Raw genomic sequence first — 21,001 nt, forward strand, 5'->3', positions numbered from 1 at the left:
TAAATGCATACACAAATGGAATCCATCCATACGTAACAAATGTACCAAAACGGGGGTGATTTTGGATTTACATGTGAGGAAGTGATTGAAATCCTGTGTAGCCTTTTCTTTTAATGTGACTTTCTCTACAGCTTTTTATAGGAGGCACACTGAGCTCCCCATTGTGATCATCTGGATATGAGGAAGGCTGCACACTAACCATCTTGACCTTCCTTCCAGATCTCCGTTTTGGCAGAGTGTGATAGTCCAGTGATGGCTGTGTTTGCTGATGCCCCCACATTTCCCTGCCTATCACACCAGGGAGGTAAAACCCCCAGGAATGACTCCTACTTCAAAGTTCTATCCAGTGGATAAGCCAGTACTGCAGCTCTCCATGGGACCAGAATTTTGCACCAATCCTCTACCTTAGTCATGGGACCCCTACTGGCCTACTTCAGTCTTATCAGGACATCACAGTGGCTAAAGAGCAGTCTCTGAAGGCAGGCTGCCTTGGTTCCCATCCCAGTCCTATCACTTGTTTGTTACCTGTGACTATTGGACCGGTTGCATTATATTCCTCTGCCTCAGGTTTCTCATTAAAGGGAAAATAAAAATATCTGCCACCTAGGGTTCCATAAAGATTAAATGAGACAATATATTTAAGGTTCTCAGCATGATGCCAGGTACATCAGGAGGGCTCAGAGAAGTTTAGCTGTTGGTATTATTAGTGTTATTCCTCTACTCAGCACAGTAGCCTTACCCCCGACAACAGCCCAGGGGTCAGACCTTGCAGCGCATGTACTGTTCCCCAGGGATGAGCACAGGCCACACTCCTGAAATGACCGCAGCCACCTTTACTCCCATCTGCTGCGTCTGTCTGTGTAATTGGACACCGTGGTGATCAGCCTGCCATGCCCTTCAGACACTGCCTCACCCACCTGGCTGCAGGTCCAGACACAGAATCTTAGTTGGGTCAGTGTCCCTTGTCTGTCCCACATTCTTGCCTGCCAAATTTGGCCTTTCGCCACACCCACCTGCCACAGGCCTTTAGAGCAGGGCCCCATTTCGAGAATGTGGCCTGTGCGCATGCCTGGGGATCTGTACCCACCTCATAGAGATCAAAACAGGCTAACAGTCCCTTCCTTGGGTTGTTGAAGCTTTTAGAGGGACACAGTAGCCCGGGTTGAGGTTCCAGCTCTGTGTGTCTGTGATTTTGAGTAAAAGAGATTCATTTTGTGTGTAGAGCGGCTTTGAGGGGGAAGAGGAGAAGCTATAAATAAATAGCTTACTATTATTATATTATTTTTGTAGCGTTCCAATTTCACTCTACCACATCTGTGTAGATGAAAATCACTCCTGAATTCTTCCAATTTCTTCTTCTTATTTCCCTTCTTGTTAGGAAAGCGGGCACTGTAGAGTGGTCAGCAGAAACACATTTCTTCCTGTCTCTTTGTTCCCATCCTGCATCTGCCACCAGCCTCACCCACATTTCTGGTTATCCCACCCCTAGCCAGTCGAGAGCTTCTAGGAAAGGCCTGTCCCATAACTGTTCTCTGGGTCTTGTTGCCTTCTGACTCCTCATGGCCTTCAATCTATCAAACTGCCCTTCAATGTCCTACATCTCTGACATTCCCGTGGGCTCTGCCATGGTGCTGAAGCACAACAGATAATCCTGAGCTCAAATCCCAGCTCCACCACCTACCACTCTGAACCTTAGGCAAGCTGCCATGATGCTCAGAGAATAAGATTTCTCACTGGATACAACAGTGATGACGTACACCTCACGGTGTAACATCCTTGCCAAGAACATTGATACCTGTAAGCACTAAGTTAATGAGAGGCTCTATTTTTATGGCCTATTCCACTCAGTCTATAAACATGTGCAAGCCCACCCTGATCTTTTTTTTTTTTTTTTTTTTTTTTTTGAGATGGAGTCTCGCTCTGTTGCCCCAGCTGGAGTGCAGTGGCATGATCTCGGCTCACTGCAAGCTCTGCCTCCCGGGTTCACGCCATTTCTCCTACCTCAGCCTCCCGAGTAGCTGGGACTACAGGTGCCTGCCACCACGCCTGGCTAATTTTTTGTATGTTTTTAGTAGAGACAGGATTTCACCATGTTAACCAGGATGGTCTTGATCTCCTGACCTCGTGATCCACCAGCCTCGGCCTCCCAAAGTGCTGGGATTACAAGCGTGAGCCACCATGCCTGGCCCCACCCTGATCTTTAAAAGACCTCCCTTTGGTTTTATTCCTCATCCAGCTACCTTCTCAGAGCCACTCTCATTGCCAGTGTCCCATAGGACTGCTGTATTCCCCTGGCCTCTTCTTTATCAGTGCAGATTCACCAGAGGGTCACCAACCACTCCAGCATGTCCAGGCTGAGCTTTTTCCTGGGACACAGAACTATTAGGGCCCAAACCAGGAGAGTTCCAGCAAACCAGGATGAACTGATCACTCTGCTCTTTGGCCTACAGTCTTTCTTACCACCTCCTTGAATTATTTAGACAAAGTCCACAGCCCTCACATGGCCACCCTCCACAGGTGACTTCTGTATCTTCTGTGACTCTGTGGTGCTCAGCAGGTCATATTGATGACACCCTTGATGGTTTCTCCTCTCTTGACTTTCAGGGCCTTGTTCTTGATGGTTTCCCTGATGCTCCGGTTACTGTGGCTGTATAATCATCAAACCAAAAACTTGACAGTTTCAGCAGCACCCTCTTACTATCTCTCAAAGTTCTGTGAGGTATGGGCTCAGCATGGCAGCTCTCCTGCGGTTCTCACATGCTGTTGCCATTGACAGCAGCTAGGGCTAAACATCTGATGTGGTCTCTTGCCTGGTTGGGGATGGCTGGAAGCTCTGGGCCTGCCAGCATGCTCTTGTCACAGAGCCTTAATCATAGCTAGCCAGGGCTTCTCCCAGCCCAGCTGTCTCAGGGCTTTAAGAGTGAGTGTCTCAAAAGGGAGGAACTTCCAATATCTTGAGGCCTAGGATGGAAGTTGGCACTTTAGTTTGGAAATCAGTCCAGGTCACAGCACCCACCCAGGCTCCAGGGGAGGCGACATGGACCTCGCCTCTCAATAGGAGGAGCGTCAAGGAATTTATGGCCACCCTTAACCTGCCTAACTCCATGATCTCTCTTTCTGTTCTTCTTCCTCTTGCTCCTCGGTGGAATTCCATCCTCAGCTCTCCTCTTCTCACAGTCTGTATCAGTCATCTTCACATTTACAGGCACATCAGAACAGCATGGCATGCTTATTAAAAAGAAAGGCTCTTGCTTGTGGAATCTGCACTTCTAATAACCACCCTGGGTAAAGGACTCTCCTGCAATTTTCAGCAGGCTACACTTTGAGAAACACTACTTTACACTCCCCCTACACAAAGTCCTCACACCCTCACTTCACACAGCACTTGCTTGTTCCTTTCTCATCTCTGCTTCAAAGCCAGGTTCTTCTCCTGAGCACACCGTGTCCAGGCAACTGTGTGCTGCACCTTTCCAGCCCAGAGACACGTCAGCCTGAACTTGGCGTCTTCATTCCCCAAACTCACCCCCTTTCTGACCCCTCAGTCTTGGATGATGTGCTGTAGAGGCAGTTGATTCTTCTTCTGCCCCTTTCCTCTCCCCAGGCACACATCCAGTTCCTCACCAAGCCATGTTGATCTTACTTCCCAAGCCTCTTTCTGAATCAGCCTCTTCCATCTTTCTCATTCCAGGTGTTCTTTATTTCTCACCTGTTTTCACGCCATAGTTTCTTGGTGGTCTCAAGCCTCCAATATCAGCACCTTACAGTCGTCTCGCCACACTTCTGCCAGAAGGCAGTTTCTAGAATGCAAGTCTAATCGGAATGCTTTTTCTACTTAACGTATTTGCATAGCTCTGTGTGCTCTGCATGCATATGTCCAAATTGCCTAGAACCTCTGACCCTGGGCTCCTTCCCTGGAATGTTTCTTTTCCAATTCTGTCTCACCCACCCCAGCCTCACCCCTTCCTACCCCTGTACGCCACTTGACCCCGAGTCCAGACCTTCCTTCCCACTGGCCTAGTTCCTGTAACTTGGAGGTGATTAGGTATTAGCCAAGGTCAGGCTAGGGCTCCTCCTCATACTATTTCACACAAGGCACAAAAAGAAATACATGCTTGTCTCCCCAGTGTAATGCCAGAACCTCGGCATGCAGGGATGGAGCCTGCATGTCTAGATCTGAGCCCCTGGAGACCAGCACTGTCCCCAGCGGGCCTCCAGCACAATAGGGCTCAGAGAGGCAGCTGTATCTGTTATGTTCTCACACCGACTTGGCAACTCAAGGTTAATCCAGAAAAGTCTGACTTTGGGTTATAGGCCTTGACCCTTTATTTATGTCAATTGAGGGTTTTCTTCTCATTGGGAAGATCTGACATGTATCTGACTGGAAGCTGGCACCATCGTTTTGTATTGCTGCGAATCTGAATGGAATGTTCTGGTTATATCTTTCTGGCTGTTTTCTGTAATAATGCTCAGTCATGCTTTGTTATTTAAGCTGAAGGACTGAGACCTCCAAGGACTGCAGGTCAATTTTGATGTCCCCCAGATGCAATGGAATCCTTGATGTGCTAAGGAGGGACTGCATGCCTGCATCTTGTCTTCCCACGTGGATCGGGCCCTCCACTGCCACACGCCATTGTCTCATTGGCCGTGTTCAGTCAGATTGGCCTCTGGCAGCCCCATGCAGTTCAGACGGGGATCAGCCGCAACCGCAGCCCCTCTAGTTCTCTGCTTCTTCTGTGTCCCATGTTGCAAGCCTTGGCTGGGATTGCTGAAAGTGGATATGTTTCCCTGAAGTTGTCTTGCACGAATAGTCACAAACCCTTATCTATTTACTTATTTTTTTAAATTTGAGACAAGGTCTTGCTCCATAGCTCAGGTTAGACTGCAGACCTCTCCAGCTCAAGTGATTCTCCCACCTCAGCTTCCCAAGTAGCTAGGTCTACTGGTGCATGCCACCAAACAGAGCTAATATTTTTAAATTTTATTTTTTGTAGAGATGGGGTCTCACTTTGTTGCCCAGGCTGGTCTTGAGCTCCTGGGCTCTAGTGATCCTCCCACCTTTCTTCCTCCCAAAATGCTGCGATTATAGATGTGAGCCACTATGCCTGGCCCCAAATCCATTTTACCATGTCATCCTGAAACTAAAAAAAAGAGGAAAAAAAAAAAAAAAAATGGCTCATAGACTACATAAAGTCTAAGCTTTCCTGTACTTTCTTTCCTGTACTTCTCAGCTCCACCCTGCCGTGCCTTTAATCTTGCTCTTTAATCACTATTATGTTCTTTCTACATCCCATTAGCACACAGGATGTCTAATATCTAATATCACATGATGCATGATAACCTCAAAGGGACAAAATTATCACTGTATGAATATTTCCAGCCCTTTCACTCTGGGCTGCTAGAGAGTGCCTGATTATGGACTTGGTAGCTTGGACTCCTTCCTCTACCCAGGGGATGCCTCTCTAGCAAGATAAATTCTTTTGGGATTTTAAAGCAAAACTGGAGGGAAATAAGGAAGGAAACACCAACATGAGTATGAGGTATAACCAGAGGTAGGTTTATGGAGAAGTTTAGGTGGTAGGGACACCAGGGAGGGGAGTTAATTGTGCGGTGAAAGGACATAGGTGAAAGGAGAAAAAGAATCTCGGGAGTATCACTGTGAACTGTATATTCTTTTCCTACAATTTAAGAAACACAAGCAAGAATATAAGCAACACGAATTACTTCATGACTGTTACACAGTGCAATTTTAACCATGATTTCACTTTAGCATAGTGCTAAAGTGGGTGGGCAGTGGCGGGGGGAGTCTTGGTTTCCAGGGAGCTCTATAAAAAAATCAGATGGCACAACAATATAAATATGCCTATTATCTTGCAGATATGTATATGGAGTCATACTTTTTCCTAACAGAAAACCTGTGAAGCAGTGCAATGATCACACCTTTACGTTGCACAGATTGGGTTCAGTATCCCCATGCAGACTTAACCTTCTTAAGGGCTTAGCGCCTATGGCCCAAATATTTATTGTAGCACAAATTGAGACATCTCCTTGGAAATAACACAACAGTGATTGAAAATGGCAGCCCGCGGTGCAGTCCTTAGCCATGCTGGCTTTAAAGGCAGAGCAGTCCTGGTGAAAACATGCCCAAGTTCAAATAAAAGGCTCTAACAACATGTCACCTTAACCATCTGGACTGTAGCCTGATGAAGCCCCTGTATCTAATCTTGGTGCCGGTGCCTCTGGTCCCAGCGAGCTTGCTCTGGCTCTGGCTGCACCGCCGCAGGGAAACATTGCTCCAGAACGTCAAGGAAGAGAAGGCGGCCGGCTCCCCTGGAGCCCTGCTTTTCCTCCAGTGCCCTTTGGTCTCCAGCTTTGGCTGCAGGGGGTTTCCCCACAGAAGACTCTCAGCATAAAGCCATTCATGTCTCAATTCTCACCAAGGCACCAATATATCCATTTCCAGAGCAGAAATAAAAGCTGGATGTACGTTCCTGCCCTGTTTCCTCTCAGAGCGACACCTGTAATTCCTAATTCACAGCCCTCTGATTATGGCAGAGGGTCTGGTGTTGACTGAGCTCTTACTGGCCCAGATGCATGGCTGGGCACTTCTCCTGAGCTTTTTCAGTTCATCTTCACGGGGTCGCCTTGTGGGGGATGTGCATCACTTTCATCTTATAGATGAAGAAACAGAATCTCAGAGTCCAGAGGGCCTCCCTGGGTGTGGGGTTGAGCCCCAAGTCGCCGTGGCCATCATGCTACCTCTGGCTTAGAAGCCACTGTCTGAAGCCCAGAGTAAGGAGGCAGATCCCGACAGCTCCTACCTGTGTGAGACTCACCTCACCATGGTCGAGGGGGAGTCATTACAAACTGACAGTAAGGTCGCCTGCTTAGATTTTCTGTTATGTATAATCAGGAGCCCCTGTGTGTTTTTAAAATATGGGACGATGATTTAAATGGGATGAATGCCCTTGTAAGAGAGGTTGAAGTGGTGCGCCAGCCCCTTTGGCCCCTTTGCCCCTATGTAGACACAGCAAGAGGGCACCGTCTTTGAAGCTGAGCAGGCCCTCAGCAGAAGCGGAATCTGTTGGCACTGTGATCATGGACTTCCCAGCCTTTAGAAATGTGAGAAATAAATTTCTATTACTTATGAATTACCCAGTGTAAGGTATTTTGTTATAGTCCTGAATGGACTGAGACTGATGATGGCATATGGAAAAGGATTTTAAAATGATGTGCTAAAAAGGTTGAGGGGCGTTCTTCTGATGGGTGCAGGGAATGATGAGACCACAGCAGGCAGCAATCTAGGTATGCATTCAGCCAGGTTTCCACACGAGGGAGGGAGGGGAGAGATGGGCTGAGCCTGAGACTGACCGTGGAGGTGAGATGGGATCCGGGATGAGTGGTGCTGACTGGCGGGGGCAGGACACTAGGGCAAGGCACAGAGGTTGAAATTGACTCCAGATTTCTTGTTTATGCCTGGACAGCTGTGAGGAGGCGGTGCCCACGACAGTGACGACAACACAAGGGCGGGGGAGAAGGGCAGCCCCTTTGGCAGTGGTCTCTTTGCTGTAAGCAGAGGTCACTCCAGACACACTGCCCAGTTCTTCCTACTAAAATTGGATGAACAGGGAGGTACACAGAGCAGATCTGGACCAGAGATCAAGACAGGATACCCTCTTTTCAGGATCACCTCATCTCAGTGTTCTGGGGCAATCCAAGCCCTGATTTGGAAGGACTCTGACAAAGTACACAATGAACAATGACTGTGCTAGCTCCCTCTGAAGGTTTGAACGGGCCAGCGGAGCTCAAATGCACGTATTAAAAAACGATAATTGAGTTACTACAATAATACAGTATCATATGATTTTACAGGATGGGTCAACTTAAAATTTCACCAGTTCTGTCTTCTGTCAGTGTTGAAGTTTGTATCTTTACAGTTCTCATGTTATAGCCATTGATACTACGGTCAAATAGGCAGGTGCCCACTAGAGGAAAATTATGCCAGAGAATAAGAAACGATTCAGGTTTTTTTTCTTTAGTATTTTTATCAGGTATGTTACTCCTTGGAGAGTGTAGAAAATATTTGTTTAAAATATTCCTAATTTGATGGTACTTTCAAAATCTGATTTAGTCAGACCATTAAAAATTGTACAAATCAATAGCAATTACCTACTTCTAATTGAATCATTATCCCCAAAGAAAAGTGCTATTAGAACACTGTAGACTTCAGGTCATCTGCAATATACCTCCACTCTCATAAAAAAGAAATAACAAAAGGAAAAAATAAAGAGAAACATAAAAACCAAAATAAAAGGAACACCTCATTTTATTTTATTATGTTAATCTAATCCCCAGGTAGAAAGAATGACCTTCTGTTGTACTTCGATGTTTAAAATCTGGCCAATATTTAATGTTTACAAAATTATTTTTAATTTTAAGAGAGTATAATTTACCAATTAGATTAATTGTGTTTATTACTGCCGGGAGACTGCAAAGAGTCTTATTTTTAGTTCGTAACAGAAGCTTCTGTAACCCTTTGGATCATGGCTGGGATTCTGTATTTTTATTATAGCAAGAGCGCTTTGATGCTTGGATGTGTTAGGGAAGGATAGCCATATCAGAACTTTTCGTCGAGCCATCTCTCCCTACTTGTTAATTTGGCACCTCTCAATCATACATTTTTTAAAACACTCATTATTTCACATAACATATAAATTTATATAGCATCTTATATACAATTTTAATGCATTCAGAATCCTAAAGCTATAATTCATTATAGCATTTTATTTTATTTATATTAATATATGTGCCTTGAGTTAATACTCTAATCATTTGCAAACTCAAGCTTTGTCTTGATAAATTTTTACTTTTTGACAAATTATACTACATTAGTTTGATATATTTGCAAAATGTAAATACCTGCCTTTCCCATTTCACTTTCGTTGCTATTCCCAAAACACTGGGACATTGCTAGTCCAACAGGTATATTGAGGACCAGCATCTTCTCAAGTCTGCACAAAAACATTTCTGCAATGTCATTATCTAAAGTGTTCAATTTTTAGTTATTTGGAATATGCCTTCTGCAAGCCTTTTTTTTTTTTTTAGACAGAGTTTCACTCTTGTTGCCCAGGCTGGAGTGCAATGGCGTGATCTCGGCTCACTGCAACCTGCGACTCCCTGGTTCAAGTGATTCTCCTGCCTTAGCCTCCCGAGTAGCTGGGACTACAGGCACACACCACCATGCCTGGCTAATTTTTGTAGTTTTAGTAGAGACAGGGTTTCACCATGTTGGCCAGAGTGAAACGCTAGGTTGAACTTCTAACCTCAAGTGATCCGCCCGCCTGGGCCTCCCAAAGTGCTGGGATTACAGGCATGCATCATGGCTCACGGTCAAGCCATTTGTTTTTATAGGATGCTGCTACTTGACCAAGTTTGAATATGCTTTCATTCAATTATGCCGATATTTATGTACTATAAAGAGCTGATTTTATATTATAATGTATTTTTGTTGTTGTTGTTTTTGTTTTATGAGACAGGGTCTCACCCTGTCGCCCAGGCTGGAGTTTAGTGGTGCTATCATAGCTCACTGCAGCCTCAACTTCCTGGGTACAGGTGATGGTCCCACCTCAGCCTCCCAAGTAGCTGGGACTACAGGCACACATCATCAGATGTGGCTAATTTTTTGTAGAGATGGGGTTTTGCCATGTTTCCCAGGCTAGTCTTGAACTCCTGGGCTCAAGCAATCTGCCTGCCCTGGCCTCCCAAAGCTGGGATTACAGGTGTGAGCTACCATGCCCGGCCTATGATGTCTTTCTAATAATATTTAAAGTGTGTTTTCATACTGCCCATGAAGACAATTATGTGAAACGGTTATTTGGAATAAATATACAAGAAATGTTCTATATATGTTACAGAAATCTTTAAAAATTGCCTTGAAGGGAATGGCACTAGGGCTGGATTAATTTACAACACAAATTCCCCCTTTTTTAGTGTGTTGGCTCATGCAAATGAGGAGACAGTCAGGAGATCATATAGTATCAAAGTGTAGAAGGGATGTGGCTTTATGGGATGTGGTCACTGCCCCTTGAGACTGAGTCAGGTATGTTGAAATTACCATCCAGAGATTTCCTCTTCCTTAATATTTATCTTCCTGACTTAAAAAGATAAAAACTTGCAAGTTGTGTTTGTGCCAGCACCATTGAGAACTGCTACTTTACTGTGACCTTAAAATGGGTTCTTATGTCTATTTTTCAATTAATTAGAACCCAAAGGGAAAAAGTGGGTACCTAGTAAGAAAGAAAAACCTCTCTTACCAAACTTCCATTGTAGGTTTGTGCACACATTTGATTATTATGTCTAACAATCATTACTCACGCAAGTTTGTATCCTTTCCATTCTTATTGAAATTTAGGAGGTTTATATTAGGTACCACTTGCTGTAGCCATCTTTACACCCCAAACAAGCCCATATTTCCTAGGCTGAATGATGCTATTTGTTGGGTAATGGGAGAGGTCAGCATGACTAGGGTGAAGGGTGTCTGCTGGGGAGGATGGAGAAGTAGGGCTGTGGGCTGAGGGTGAGTTTATGTTGGGGCTTGCCAGCTGAGTAGAGAGATTGCAGCCGATGCAGTAGGAAAGAGGAGCCATGGAACTTTGGGGCAGATGGTAGCAGAACTGGGTTTAAGGGATTTTTCCTGGCATGGATTAGAGAGGAGAAAAGCCAGAGCCAGGGAGATAAGTAAAGAAAAGAAATTCTGGCCAGGTGCGGTGGCTCACGCCTGTAATCCCAGCACTTTGGGAGGCCGAGGCAGGTGGATTGCCTGAGGTCACGGGTTCGAGACCAGCCTGGCTAACATTCTGAAACCCTGTCTCTACTAAAAATACAAAAAATTGTGGCGGGTGCCTGTAATCCCAGCTACTCAGGAGGCTGAGTCAGGAGAATCCCTTGAACCTGGGAGGCAGAGGTTGCAGTGAGCCGAGATCGTGCCATTGCACTCCAGCCTGGGCCACAAGAACAGAACTCTGTCTCAAAAAAAAGAAAAGAAATTCTCTTGCTGGGAGTTTTATGACGCCAATCTCAAATATAAGAGCCAGAAACCGTATCTTCTAAAATCATGTTCCCTCTACACCCTGATAGCATAAAAATTTCCTCATTGTTTATTCATTCTGCATGAGCCAACACAAAAAAGAGCTATTGGTGTCATCGCTGGGAGCAGAGATACCATAAGTTTCTTCAAAGACAGACACCAGGACTTTCATCTTCACATCTGTAGTCCTTGGAATATAGTAGGTCTTACAAAAACATTTGTCAAGGGAGTGAATAAAAATAAAAGTGAATGAAAATGAAAGCAAAATATACTTGAGGATATAGTTTTTCTTGGACCACAAGTTAAATGCCAATGGATAACTTCAGATTCCTAGCCATGCATCTTTTCCTCTGAGAACTGGATAGCTGGAATAACAGACCACTCCATTTCCTTTCTGACATGCCACATTGAATGAACATCTGCTAAGAACCAGAAAGTGCATGAAGAAGTTTGTCCATGAAATCACTCCATACCCAAGTGGAGGAGAAGCAGCTGTGGACTGAAGGTAAGCTGTGCATTTCCTCAACTGGCAAATGTCAAGCCCATAATCTGAGCTTTGTATGTAGGAAATACCTATACATGAAGCCCATCTAGGTATTTCCTCATGCAATAAGAAATACACGAGTATGGGGACCCATGAAAAAAGCCTGCCATAACTCTGATAATGATTTATTTTCAAAGGCAGAAGAAAATTTTAGAAAACATATACATAAGATACATGACAGCAAGTTTATATATTCAGAAATGTCAGTAGATTAAAAATCAAAGAAATAGGATGGCAGTACCAATGTCTCACAGCCCTCCAGAGGAGCTGTGGCTACAGCCAAAAGTCAGAGCGAAATGTGGAAAATCACTGACAGACTGGGACCATGGGCAGGAAGCCTTGAAGGACTGGGTCAAGCAAAGGCAGAACTGGAGGGCAGGATGCCTGTTGAGAAGACCTGATCTAACTATGGCTACACTGGAGACGCCCCCGGAGGAGTTATGGAGTGAAAGTTAAGGGACCTGAGCCAAAGTGTCCCAAGTCCAGAGGCTTATGAATAGGAACCAACTCTTCCTTGGTATTAAAGGGGCAGCCCTCTGGGCTGGTTGGGTGACTTTTATCCAACTGCCCTAGACCTGACCACTTACTACTGAACATATTTTTCAGTATCTCTTTAAATCTATACCTCTTTTTTAGAGGGCCCATTTCCTAGTGGAGGCAGTGCAGCAGAACGAATAATGAAACAGTTGAATTCTGCTTCATCCATGCCTGCCAAGCCACAAGAATGATAAAGATACTCACGTTCCACAAAGTATGAGCTGGCATCGATCTTCCAGATGATCTGGCCCCGATGAGAACCATTGACTCCACGGTTCTTATAGTCCAGAAAGTTTTCGGACAAGACCTCATCTATATTCCCAGAGGAAGAAAGCAGAGCAGAGAAACATATCAGTCAACAGCATATTTAGGGAAATAAAAGAAAACAAGCAAAGGATACAAATGCTGCTTCCATCTCAACAGGAGAGAAAGCACCTGGAATCAGAGAGCAGGAAGCATCCCAAGATGCCATTGGGACCAAACGCTTTTTATGCAGGGATCTCCTCCCAACCCCATAGCACTTCTGGCAGGAGATCATCTAGCTGGTTCTGGAACACCTCCAGAAACAGAGAAATAATTACCGCTATTGCGGTTCACTTCACTTTTAAATAGCTCTTCCATGTGTGAAAGCTCAGTGTGAAAATCTTCCTTCTAAAGCTTCTACGAACCAATTTGAGACTGAGGGCGAGACATAAAGAAAGTCTCCATTTGGGGTCTGGTTCTCATGGACTCCATCTCGAATCGTCTCTCCTCCCACCTGGGCATCACCACCACCTTACACATGGTCGCACCCGTGAACTTATCCATCCATCCATCATGCACTCATGCATTCATTGTTCATTCAGCAGCTGAAATCCAACCATCTGCCAGATGCTGGGGAAGGTGCAAGGGCTGTGGTGTTGGGCAAAACCAGTATGGTCTCTTCTGAACCAAAGCTTACAAACAATTGAGAAGACAGACTGTAAACACTAAGCAAAGGAATAAATGTTTGATTGTAACTTGTGATAAGAGATGGAAAGGAGGCCGGGCACGGTGGCTTACACCTGTAATCCCAGCACTTTGAGAGGCCGAGGTGGGCAGATCACCTGAGGTCAGGAGTTTGAGACCAGCCTGGCCAACATGGTGAAACACCCGTTTCCAATAAAAAAAAAAAAAATTACAAAAATTAGCCAGGCGTGGTGGCAGGCAGCTGTAATCTCAGGTATTTGGGAGGTTGAGGCAGGAGAATTGCTTGAACCTGGGAGGTGGAGGTTGCAGTGAACTGAGATCATGTCCAGCCTGTTTACAGGGTGAGACTCTGTCTCGTCAAAATAAAAAGAAAAAAAAAAGAAAGAAAGAAAGGAAAAGAACAGGGTGCTGTGATAGAGAGTGACAAGGAAGGAGGCCAGAGGGTGGGGTGGGGGGTGGTCAGGAGAGCGCTGAGGGAGGAGACGAGGCCTGGGAGGAGCTCTGGGTGACTGTGCGCTTTCACCTCTTGCTGTTCTCTGCTCATCACTTTGCAACCCATCGATGTCCTCTTTAAAACCAGTGCCCAGAGAGAAATGCAGCATTCTTGGGGAGGACAGATCTGAGAATACCAAGCTGCCTGTCACCTTCTTGGTTCCAGACCCCACACTTTCAGTGCAGACTAAGACATGGATATGACTTTTACCCTGATCTTCTATGGAGCCCTTGTAGTTTCCACTTCACCAGAAATAATTTGAGCTAGATGGATCTGAGGCTATGGAGAAAACCAAGTTTTGAGAGTCCAAATCCACTGTAGGGGCTGGAGGGACAACCTGGGCAAGGGCACCCGAGGGCAGGCCCAGAGCCCCAGCTCTGCAGAGAGCCCTTTTCTCTCCTGATACCCTGTGGTTCACATGCTGCATCTGGCTGGACTGAGAAAACAGGCAGAGATGAAGTGCAAAAACCACTGAGCTTGAAGCCAAAGGGCCCAGCTCTTGAGGCCTTTTGTGCCATTTGCCAATAGTGTCACTTCTACAGTCTTTCCTCATCTGCAAAGTGGGGAGTAGTAATAACTTCAGTCTTACAGGGGAGCACTAAATGAGATAACTGTAAGCGTACTTGTAATCTGCTATGTGGATTGCACATTTTAGGCTGCCCCTTCTCTGGCAAAAAAAATGACTGGGCAAATGAACACTCATTACTGATAAGAACTGTTTGTATCCTTTGGAAAATCACTTGTTTGCAAAATTTGCCTGTCTTTTTATTCACAGTGTGTGCTCACAGCCCTGTTTGGGTTACCAAGAAGATTGCATAATACATCTTTTACAGTAATTGCCTCATTTCTGCAAAAAGGCGTAATATTTTGCTAGCTCCCTGGGTCTTCAGCACAGATATAACAAGTCTCACACCCAGGTAGAAATTTGCCTCATTATAGCAGTTCTCCAAGGGATGGTATTTCCCTGAATTTCTCTACTCTGACCACTGGATATTCCCTTTAATGGTCATGGTGGGATTTATAGACAATAACACCTGGAAGAAGGATGTTCATTCATGCATGAGATAATGGGTATTGGGTACTTTGTTCTGTTCCAGACATTGTGCTAAACCCTGGGGATACACTGGTGAACAAGACACGGTCTGTGTTCTCAGGGAGTTTCTAATATATTTGGAGATTTATTCAAGAAAACAGGTAATTTCATTAGAATATAGAATGTACAAAAGGGGATTAATTATCAAGGAACCACAGGAACATGAATGAGAAAAGGATGAAGGGGAGGTGGGAAGAATCAGAAAAGGATGATGAGGATGGCAAAACACACACACACACACACACACACACACACACATTAATGAGAAAAACATATTTTGCTGTAGACATTTAAACACAATACATTTTAAAGGACTGGCCACTAGTCTTGGTAAGCATCCCCTTCCCTCACACTAACAATAACATTTAATCACAAATATCATGCAAGAAAAATAGAATAGTCTGTATTCTTGCCTGGGCCATCTGGGCTGAGAGGTCAAACCCTTCCCCACAGGCATTTGTTACGAATTGTTAGAAAAGTTACTAGTCTTTGCTTAGGAATCAAAATGCATTGACAGGGTCAGTTGCAGAAATCCAAAATCAGTCTACATATTTTATGCAGAAAGGGATTTAATACAGGGAATTCAGGGCTGGAGAAGTGGACTCTAGGCAGGGCCTCTGGAATCAGGATAACTGCCTAACTGGCTCTCCAACGATGCTGATGCCTTTGTCTCACTCACAAGGGCTGCCCTGGGACCTGCTGAATATGACTGCTCAGTACAGTCACTGAAATCTGGAGAGCAGAAGGCTGCTGTCCAGGCCATGGCGGCTGCCTCTCCACCCGCGAAGACAGTGACCAGCCAGTGGCAAGCAGAGTAGGTCACTGCCTGCCCCCACCTCCACTGCCTGTTGGTGTCCAGGAAGCTAGAGAGTAGACTCGGGACACTGCTGCAGAAAAGCTCCATTTCTCAAGGCCATGCTTGTAGCAGCCACAGGCCCAAGAGCAGGATCCCCACATTTCACATATTCACCTTCCGGATCTTGCACGGGTGCAGCTAAATGAATCGAATTTGCATCCAGAACGTGGTTGCACAGGAGTCTGGGAAATGTAAATTTAGAGGATCAGATTCTGCACTAGGGGAAGGCACAGGAGATGAGAGGAGAGAGGAGGGAAGAGGGGAGGAGATGGGAGGGGAGAGGAGAGGAGGGGAGGGGAAGGAAGGGGAGGAAGGGAAAGGAAGGGGAGGGAAGGGGAGGGGAGAGGAGAGGAGAAGGGGGAGGAGAGGGGAGGAGAGAGGAGGGGAGAGGAGAACTGGAATGGATGCTGTGGCCAAGCCACACTCTCCACATCAGTGTGGAATGGGTGCTCTGAGCTCTCTACCAGGAGGCTGTTATTTTCTGCATTCTTGTCATGATGGAAGCCTCTTTGTGGGAGCAATATTACATCCCCTTTGAGGCAGGAAGCTTACATCTACCATTACTATGTGATCTTAGGCAGTTGATTTAATCATTCACTACAAAATGGGGATTAAATACTATAAGTACCTACCTCAAAATCTTGTTGCAAGGATTCCTTCAGTTAATACAGCTAGTGATCTTAGACCGGTGTCCAACATCTAATAAGCAGCTATTTCTGCTTAGAATCTGGGCTAAAAATAGGGCCCTCTATTGCAAATCCCTGTGATACTTACTATGTAAAACCATTAATAATAACTTGAAGCACTAGCTCACATCAGTACTGTTTAAGATTTTGTCATCGTACATTTTGTACAGAACATGTAGAGATCAGTTCCTCAAGAAAAGATTATATTTTCTGAGTGGTATGCATTTCCTCTGTTGTGTAGAATCCTACCACCTGCTCCTCATTTTATAATAGAGAAAGGAAAAGGATCTTTGTGGATTATTAAAATTTTAATCAGAAAGTTCTAATGAAGCTTACAGAAACAGACATGCTTAAGAAACAAGTAATATATTTTCTCTTGATTTGTCTTCAAAATAAAAATTGTAGCTATGGTTTCCATGCCACAATCTATAATAGAAGAGTGGATAACAAACACGCTATTGCTGTTAGGAGTGGAATAAGCAAGTGAGCCTATAACTGGTTAAAAGAGAGAATCAATATGCTACCCAGGTCTCCTACATCCATCAGAAAAAAGATATGGCTTCCATTTTTCAGAGTAATTCAGGCTTTCGGACAACCAAATCTTGGGAAAATATCTCTGAGTATTCTCCCACTGTGGCTGGACCATGACTTCACTAAATAATGGGACAGAGCTGGGTGCGGTGGCTCACTCCTTTAATCCCAGGAGTTTGCGAGGCTGAGGTGGGTGGATCACCTAAGGTCAGGAGTTTGAGACCAGCCTGGCCAACATGATGAAACCCCATCTCTACTAAAAGCAGAAAAATTAGCCAGGGGTGGTGGTGCATGCCTGTAATCCCAGCTACTTGAGAGGCTGAGTCAGAAGAATCGCTTGAACCTGGGAGGCGGAGGTTGCAGTGAGCTGGGATCATGCCATTGTACTCCAGCCTAGGCAACAGAGCGAGACTCCATCTCAAAATAATGATGATGATGATAATAATAATAATGGGACGGGAGATATGGGGAGAATCTACTTGTTTTTCTTACTACTAAGCCAATGATGTAGAAGCTCCATTCTCTTGTAGAAGCAGGGACTCTAAGCATAAAGTGATAGAGGAGCTCCTAAAAATCAATACCACTTTCTCCCCTTCTGTGGCCTTTCCTTCACATTGTTTCTTTGGACACACGAATTCTGTTTGTGCCTTAACTGAGAAATACAGCCACTGCTCTTTTAGATTCTAATAGGGTGCCTGATGTAAAGGAAAAACTTTAATTCTTCAAGAGTTGGGTTCCATAAATCAGCAGCCACACTTCACCCTCCACATCCAGGTATCTTCCCCCTCTTATGGCAGAACAGTCCTATTTGCTTTGAGAGCTCTAGAAGTCCTACCATACTGAAAGCATCACAACCCTGGCCTCTCCTGGACATTTGATGGCACATTGATGTGCCACGGCCCATACCCAACACTGCACCACAATGCTGTGCTAGTCCTGTGGCAGCGTGAGTCTTGAGCCAGGGGAGGCAGCTGTGCGATTGTGGGAGCCACTGACTTGACATCTCCTCATTCATGAAATGACAGATGAGATGAAATCACTGTCTCTACATTTCTCGGCCTAGATCTCTGATTTGATCTCTGGCAAAGCACGGCAAATGTGGAAGATAAGCTACTAAGGACTTACACATTATTGACTTTTAAGATTCACAGACAATTTCGGATTTGGAAGTTATTTTTGAAATGCTATGCCATTGAAAGTGTTGGCATTTTGCATTACATAACTTCACAGTTATATATGTGTAGCTACAATGAGAATAACAAACTGTCAAATTAAGGTTCTAGAATGATGAGTTGTGGTTACTTTTATCTCAGTCAAAATGTCATGTTAACACCAGATCTTATTCATTCATGGAGTTTCGTAATACCTGATACAGCTACCCACCCCCTCCTCTATCTCCCTCTTCTTTTGTTCTTTCCAGTCTCCTAGTTGTCCTGCCTCTTCACCACCTCCTCCTCTTCTGTTGGAGTTCCTTGTCTGCCTCTCCCCTGCCCCTCTCTCACTGTGACTATCTGGTGCTCTCTTTCTGTACACAGCACTAGAGTGAGCTTATCCACCCCCAAGATGTCTGTTACCCCAAATCTACAACCCTAGCTTGGATCCCTGGCTGAGCTTCAGACCCATTCATTCATTCACTGTGGATGCACGTCCCTCAGGTGTCCGACACTCAGTAATTCCATCTTGAGCTCATTACCTTCTCCCCAAACAGGCTTCTCTTCCAGTGGGTCCCTAACTTGAGGAATAGCATCGGCACTCATCAGCTGCAGGAAGATGCCCTTGTAAGGAGACGACTCAAAACTAGATCTGGGCTGGGCATGGTGGCTCATGCCTGTAATCTCAGCATTTTGGGAGGCTGAGGCTGAAGGATCACTTGAGCCCAGGAGTTTGAGCCTGGGCAATATAATGAGACTCCATCTCAATAAAAAACCAAACCAAAACAAACCAAAAAACAAACCAAAACCAAAACCAAATCAAACCAAACCAAAACCCTAGATTCAGAAGCTAAACCTAATTACCTCAAGTGCTAAACAAAAAACATTCATGATGAAGGTCAGAATGGGTGGGAGGGGACTGTGGCAACACTGAAGGTCACAGGCCAGCCTAGGGAGGGTCCAGAGGCTTAACTCCAGCTGATTAGAACCATATGGTATCACAGGCTTAGACTGCCAAATTGGAGGCTTTTGTGAAAGAAGCTAGAAAGTTGGGTTTCAACTTGAAACTTCTACATTTTAAGTGTGGATAATCAATCAAATTTAAAACAAAACAATGTAAATGAAACAAAATATGTGGCCGGGGGCAGTGGCTCACACCTGTAATCCCAGCACTATGGGAAGCTGAGGCAGGTGTATCACCTGAGGTCGGGAGTTTGAGACCAGCCTGACCAACATGGAGAAACCCCATCTACTAAAAATACAAAACTAGCCAGGTGTGGTGGCACATGCCTGTAATCCCAGCTACTTGGGAGGCTGAGGCAGGAGAATCACTTGAACCCGGGAGGCAGAGGTTGTGGTGAGCTGAGATCGTGCCATTGCACTCCAGCCTGGGCAACAGGAGTGAAACTCTGTCTCAAAAAAAAAAAAAAAAAAAAAAAAAAAAAATGCTCGTTGGGCTGTTATTTTGCAATCTCTGTTCTTGATGGATAGTATCTACTTTTATTCAAGAACGATTTTTGTTTTTCAGAAACAAATTGAATTTTAACTTTTGGAAATCTAGTTTAGCTAGTCACAGCTATTTGTGTAAAAATTTCAACAATGTATGCATCTCCATCTTTACATTAATGTGTGTATTATAAACACACTAACCAAGCTGATGGAAAAACCTTTAAGAGACCCAAGAATATTTCCCTGAGAACTAGTTAGTCAGATAAGATCCCCTTTATTTTATCAGAAAAACTGTCCAGGTTGTAAACTACTCATAACAATCCATTACTTTCTGTGATGTTAAATCCGGTGTTGTGTGTCTGAATGTGCAAATGTTGCACAGCCTGAAGACAGAAGGCCTGGCCTCGGATGGACCTGGTGTTGAATCTGTTGACTCTTGTGGCCTTCCAGCAATTATAACTTGACTTTTGGGTAAACACATCAATTTCCTTGACAGCTGATTCTATCACATAAAATAGATGAAATACATTTTTCATTTAAATTGGTTTTCATAATTACAAGATTTTCAAAACCAATCCATGAGAATGGTGAAACTTTCATAAAAATAATTGCCTCAGCATCCAACTTATTTGCATAACTTGTTTTGTTTGCAAAGACTTGAGAAAATTCACATAGAACAATTTCTTCTGGTGAACTTTCAACTTTGGCACTTTCAAAATTTTTAATAAATCTCCACCTAAAGTAAGGCAAGTCAGCTTTCTCCAGCACCATGCCTGTATGCCTGTATGTATAATCCCAGCTTGTCTGTTGAATACAAAGCAGTAAGAATGTTGGAAGAGCTGGTGAAGATTATGCTAGAAACTGAAGTGAAATGACCTCCATGTAGGTGTGCTTACATTGGTTGGGCATATGGTGTTACTTTGTCTTATAAGCACATAGATTTAAAAACAGGCTTTGATATTAACTTATTCATAAGTAGAAGAGCTTCTATAGTTGCAAATGATAATGTTTGTGTTTAACCACACCTCACTCTGCTATATCTCATGATTTTCTTTCATGGAATAGAGATGGCAAGAGAGGACTTATTATCCATTTTGCAGAAAAACAAGGTCATGCAATAGTGGTCTTCAGTGTGTTAGAATCTGGCATATAACACAGTTGCTTGTATATTTTAATTATATTGTAGGTTTATTAAAATGTGACAGCATACGTAAAAGTGAATTATGAATAATACACTTGGCACATTCTACTCACCAATGAGGTACATGCCAATCCAGTCCCCAGCGTCCACTTCCTCCTTTATGTCCCAGTGGATGACCAGGTCCTGAGAGTGCCCGATGGAGTAGTAGGAGCTGCTGACCATGAGTGTGGAGCGGCTGTCCGAGGTGACCAGGTCGGTGTCGCTGGTGGAGCGGGGAATGGTGACGCCATCATGGGGGCCGCCCCTGAGGTCCATGTTGTGGAACTGTTCAGGATTGTAGCTGTATCGGAGAGGCTCCTTGCACCGGCGTCGGCTCTGGGAGTTTCTAGAAGGAGACGCCATGGCGGCCAGGCCTAAAAACCTGTTCTGGTACAGATTCTGTGGGAGCAAAGAGACAGTGAGCAGGGTCAGGGCACGCCGGCCACTCAG

At 44.7% G+C, this 21,001-nt stretch overlaps 1 protein-coding gene across 18 annotated transcripts in view; it reads right to left on the reverse strand.

The window, feature by feature from the left end:
* HECW1 (HECT, C2 and WW domain containing E3 ubiquitin protein ligase 1) overlaps window positions 1–21,001 on the reverse strand; it is a 464,113-nt gene that overhangs the window by 234,915 nt on the left and 208,197 nt on the right. For all 18 annotated transcript variants that reach the window (XM_065542077.1, XM_074035183.1, XM_074035186.1 and 15 more), the window contains 2 exons: window positions 20,626–20,950; window positions 12,369–12,476 (listed from right to left, as the gene is read on the reverse strand). In XM_065542077.1, the coding sequence (XP_065398149.1) occupies window positions 12,369–12,476; window positions 20,626–20,950 (433 nt within the window). The remainder of the gene's footprint in view (window positions 1–12,368; window positions 12,477–20,625; window positions 20,951–21,001) is intronic.

Source organism: Macaca fascicularis, chromosome 3 (genome assembly GCF_037993035.2).
Source record: "Macaca fascicularis isolate 582-1 chromosome 3, T2T-MFA8v1.1".
NCBI classification, from domain to species: Eukaryota; Metazoa; Chordata; class Mammalia; order Primates; family Cercopithecidae; genus Macaca; species Macaca fascicularis.